The sequence below is a fragment of the Plectropomus leopardus genome, unplaced genomic scaffold, assembly GCF_008729295.1.
Source record: "Plectropomus leopardus isolate mb unplaced genomic scaffold, YSFRI_Pleo_2.0 unplaced_scaffold4097, whole genome shotgun sequence".
NCBI classification, from domain to species: domain Eukaryota; kingdom Metazoa; phylum Chordata; class Actinopteri; order Perciformes; family Serranidae; genus Plectropomus; species Plectropomus leopardus.
This window is the reverse complement of record NW_024644869.1, coordinates 1-4,611: the sequence shown is the minus strand read 5'-3', so window position 1 is coordinate 4,611 and position 4,611 is coordinate 1. Positions and strand designations below refer to the sequence as shown.

At 37.0% G+C, this 4,611-nt stretch overlaps 1 protein-coding gene across 1 annotated transcript; it reads right to left on the bottom strand.

Moving 5' to 3' along the window:
• Window positions 1-673: 673 nt before the first annotated feature.
• Window positions 674-4,605, bottom strand: LOC121939092 (acyl-coenzyme A thioesterase 1-like). Its single transcript, XM_042482218.1, has 5 exons — window positions 4,594-4,605; window positions 3,657-3,814; window positions 1,557-1,676; window positions 1,370-1,455; window positions 674-804 (listed from the first exon to the last, which is right to left on the bottom strand). Exons 2-5 carry the CDS (start codon window positions 3,783-3,785, stop codon window positions 675-677), a joined length of 465 nt encoding a protein of 154 aa, XP_042338152.1. The 5' UTR covers window positions 3,786-3,814; window positions 4,594-4,605; the 3' UTR covers window position 674.
• Window positions 4,606-4,611: the final 6 nt, after the last annotated feature.

Sequence of the window (4,611 nt, the reverse complement as noted above, 5' to 3'; positions counted from 1 at the left end):
TTAATTTAATCATTATAGTACTTTAACGTTATTATAAAAACCCTTTAACTTTATAGCAGTACTTTAACATTATTATAAAAACCCTTTAACTTTATAGCAGTACTTTAACTTTATTCTAAAGATACTTTAACTCATGCTCATTTACTTCATTATAACAGTACTTTATTTAACTTTTTTATGAAAATACTTTAACTTTATCATTACAGTACTTTAATATAAATGTACCTTATTTAGCTTTATTTTAAGAGTAGTTGTTTTTACTTTAATATAAATGAACCCTTTTTTAGCCTTGTAACAGCAGTACTTGATTGTACTTTAATATAAATGTACATTATTTTCCTTTATTATAACAGTACTTGAGGTAAATTCATAGTTACAATACTGGATTTTACTTTATTATAAAAATACTTAAACATTATAACAGTACTATATTTATTTTATTATAAATGTACTTTATGAAGCTTTGTCATAAGAGTATTTGATATAACGTTATTGTTACAATACTTGATTTAACTTTATTACAATACTTAATTTAACTTCACAATTGAATATTTTAGTGGTCTTCAGTAGTTTAGAGTAGTAGTTTAGCACGTGCACGAGGTATTTTAAGCCCAGTAAAATATGATTTTTTTTACACATTCGAAATTAGAAATGGGTCTGTTGTGTGTGAGATTTTAATAAAATTTGTTATTAGTGCAAAATGTGCTTACGTCCACCGTCTGTGAGAGGTCGGCGTTGACGGGCAGACCCATGTATCGCCAGATCTCACAGTTGTTCTCGTCCACGCGTAACTTGTGAGCGTCCCTGCCATCACAAGTTACTGTTTACATCATTTATTGTGCTTCATTTATATCATAACCTGAATCTTCGCAGCTCCTCCCTCAGAGCGTGAAGACTGACACACACTCACCTACAGTTACAGTCACACTCCATCATTTTTCATTATTACTTCAAATGTGCAATATGGTTTTTAAAGTGCAATAAGTCTTTATGTCCCTGTCTTCACTGCAATATTTCATGCAATATTTATATTTCAACCACAACACTCCTCACACAAATGTCCAGAATTCTTAAATGTGACCATTTAACATGTTACACGCTGTATATTTTGTATATTTTGGTATTTTACATTTATATTTTTACGCTCACATACTGAGCATATTTACATACTTTTAAAAAATATGTATATTTAAATATGTACATCCTGTGCCAGTTGTTTTCTCTTACTGTATTTTATATTTTATGCTCTTATACACTGGTGTTAGTGCTTATTTCTACTTGTTATAATTCTCTCTGCTGACATCTGAGCGACTATAATGAACCAGAATTTCCTCTCTGGGATCAATAAAGTTTCTCTGATGCTGAGTACCTGATGAACATGGCGTGATGGAGTTCTTTCAGCGTTTTTCCGCGTGGGTAAAGGTGGTTACCGCTGACACAAACACAACAACGAGGCTGCAGCGAAACACGACACACACATTCTGTATCTGGGCCAGCAGCCACACTTTCAAAGTAAAAGAGAAGAAACTCCAAAATATTTCTGATGCGTTACTCGCCTCGATGATGCTGCTCTCAGCCGCCAATGCGACGGTCACGATCGAGCCGAGAGAAAGGCCGAAAATCCCAACTCTGTCCGGGTGCACTTGAGGATGGTCCCTGATGATATTAAACGCAGTCTGTGCAGGAGGGGACGGCAGGAAATTCAAATTAAAATTCAGATCAGAAAAAGTAAAAATTATTTTTAAAAAAAGATAAACAATCAAAAATTCTAAATTATTAAAAATTATTTTAAAACATTAGACAAAGATAGGAAATAAAAGTTATAAAATTAAAACTTCAAAATTATTTCAAACAAATGAAAGAAAAGAAAATATTTATCAGAGAGTATAATTTTTTCTTAACTCTTGTTTCTTTTTTATGCAAAAATCTTTATTTGTAAAGTAACTAAAGCGTTCAGATAGATGCAGTGGAGTAATAAGTATATTACAGTACAAGTATCTAAAATTTGTACTAATATACAGTACTTGTGTAAATGTACTTAGTAACATTCCTCAACTGTAATTTCCCAAATAAATGTACAGAAGCTTGAAACAAAGGTGAGGGGAGAAAGATACGTAAGGATTAGTTCGTTTGTTTTGTTCTAAAGTAAATAATAAGACACACACACACACACACACACACACACACAAAGAAATATAAAGAAATAAAAACTGTCAAGTGTTTTAGATGTCTCTCTCTCTCCTGCTGCTCTCTGTTGTTGCCGCCCCGCTCGTTCTGCTCAGGTGTGCTGCTGCACACAGGTGAAGGGGCGTGGCCTCTGAGAACAAGAGAATTGTTTGGGGAAGGATTCAGATTTCTGTTTGCAGACGAGGAAACAGGAGAGAGACGGAAGAAAGAAAGCCCGAAATCGAGTTTGATGGACCGACTGCAGGCTGATCCACAACCAGCGTCTGTGTGTGTGTGTGTGTGTGTGTGTGTGTGTGTGTGTGTGTGTGTGTGTGTATACTCACATCCTCGGCACACTCCGTGTGTGTGTGTGTGTGTGTGGAGGCCTTTGGATACAAAGCAAAACTATTAAGTGAATCCCCTGGTGAGTTTGATTTTTTCTCTTTTTTTAACCGTTAAGGCCCACTTTAATATCACACACACACTCATGACACTCTGCACACAAAACGTGCTTTTTAAAATCAAGCTTAAAAAAAATATACATAACTATGATGTAATAGTTTTAGTGATTTAATTTTTTGAGCAACAAAAGTCCTAATCATAAATATTTTTTAAAAATCTCCAGTCTCCTCCTCCTCAGTGTGTGAGTGTAGCTGCTGACAGTCTGGGATATGTCAGTGTGTGAGTGTAGCTGCTGACAGTCTGGGATATGTCAGTGTGTGAGTGTAGCTGCTGACAGTCTGGGATATGTCAGTGATCAGCAGCTACATTGACTGTGACAGGTCACCTAGTGGAAATAGCATGTATTTCCTCCATATGCCAAATATGGTCAAAATGACCTCATCAGGTGGAAAATAGTCAAAATGACAAATTCAGAGTCAAAAGCCCAGAATGACACCCAGAAATAATACAAGTCCTGTTTTTCTGCTCTGATGGCTGTGGGATCAAAAATGTCAGTTTGAATGGGTTTCAATGGAGCATTTTTGGACCTGAACAGTCTGAATGTAACTATTTAGTTTCCACAGTGTATTTTAGACTTATTGTAGGAGCTGAGCTGCAAATTCACTGATTACACTCAAATACACAATCTGGACTACATTTAGGACACACGCATCAACACACACACAGTTATCACAACAGGAAGGAGGAAAGAGACTAAAATGAGACAAACAGGCCCTAAACGTTTATATGTTTACTCCCCTTTTTCCCAAAATCTTTGCTGTTTCCGATGTTCTATTTTTTCGATGAACGGTGATTTGAGTTGAACGACAGAATATTGTTGAAGTGGACATTCCTCCAGTTATTTTTTTTTCTTGTAGTTTTCGTTTGGGGAGGGATTTATTCTCTTAATAAATTGTGTCCTGTCTGCATTTACTTTCCTTTTAGTCCTTTCTTTTGTTATGAACACAGCCAAAATTATCAAAAAATGAAGAATGAAAAGCGCATTAACTGTGAAAAACAGTCCCTTTGAGTTAAAAACCAACACTGACCTCAAAATAGTTCATTCCCAGTGACTCAAGCTCAGTGGGCCTGATGTACTCCAGCGCCATAGAAACATAACCACGTGACGCCAGCAGGGCCGCACGGTACTCCACCAGCCCTCCACCGCCCCCCCACATGTCCAACAGTCCAGGGAAGGGTCCTGGACCTGAGGCACCAAAAACACGGTTTCAGATTTTAAAAACACCAAAAATAACAAAGTCTATTTAAAGCTGGTATAAGCAGTTTTCCTGAGATGAGACGCCACTGAGTAATGGTGAAATTTTGTCAAAATTAACATTTGAATTATTGAGTTGTGGCCAAAAACATGTTTTGTGAGGTCAGAGTCACCTTCAACCTTTAAAATCTGACCAATATATCGTTGAGTCCAAGTTGACAATTGTGCCAAATTTAAAGAAACTCCCTTAAGGGCTTTTTGAGACACTGCATTCATGAGAACGAGAAAAAACGAGAAGTGTGACTTTTGACCACCAAATTATAATCAGTTCCTCTACAAGTCGACATTTTTGCCAAATTTTAGGAAATTCTCTCAAGGCGGTCTTGGGATACGGTGTTTATGACAATGAGATAGATGCAAGGTCACAGTGACCTTTGACCTCCAAAAATCAGTTCATCAAGTCTGAGTTTCTGAGATATCGATTTCACAAAAATGGGACGGACAGGCGACCTGAAAACATGATGCATGAAGCCACGGCGTGTCTGAAGTCTTAAGCCCCGCCCACCCGATCACCTCATGCACGGGCATTTTGTTCATATAGTGAAACTGTTCTTCCATATATTGATTTATGTATTTTATTGCAGAGCTGCGTACAGAGCATTTGCACAGCTCCTCCTTGCGCCGCTCTGTTTATCAAACGGCAAAATTAATTAGGCACCATGATGAGGATACAGTGAGTGAGTGTGTGTTTCTGGGCGCTGCAGGTGTACCTGGAGGTATGAACAGGG

Excerpts from the sequence above, each read along its gene's own strand:
- LOC121939092 (XM_042482218.1), bottom strand. The coding sequence starts at position 3,785 with ATGTGGGGGGGCGGTGGAGGGCTGGTGGAGTACCGTGCGGCCCTGCTG. Across the intron at positions 1,677-3,656 it reads TGGGAATGAACTATTTTGAG|ACTGCGTTTAATATCATCAG; the intron begins GTCAGTGTTGGT and ends CCTCCTGCACAG. Across the intron at positions 1,456-1,556 it reads CTGAGAGCAGCATCATCGAG|CCTCGTTGTTGTGTTTGTGT; the intron begins GCGAGTAACGCA and ends GTTTCGCTGCAG.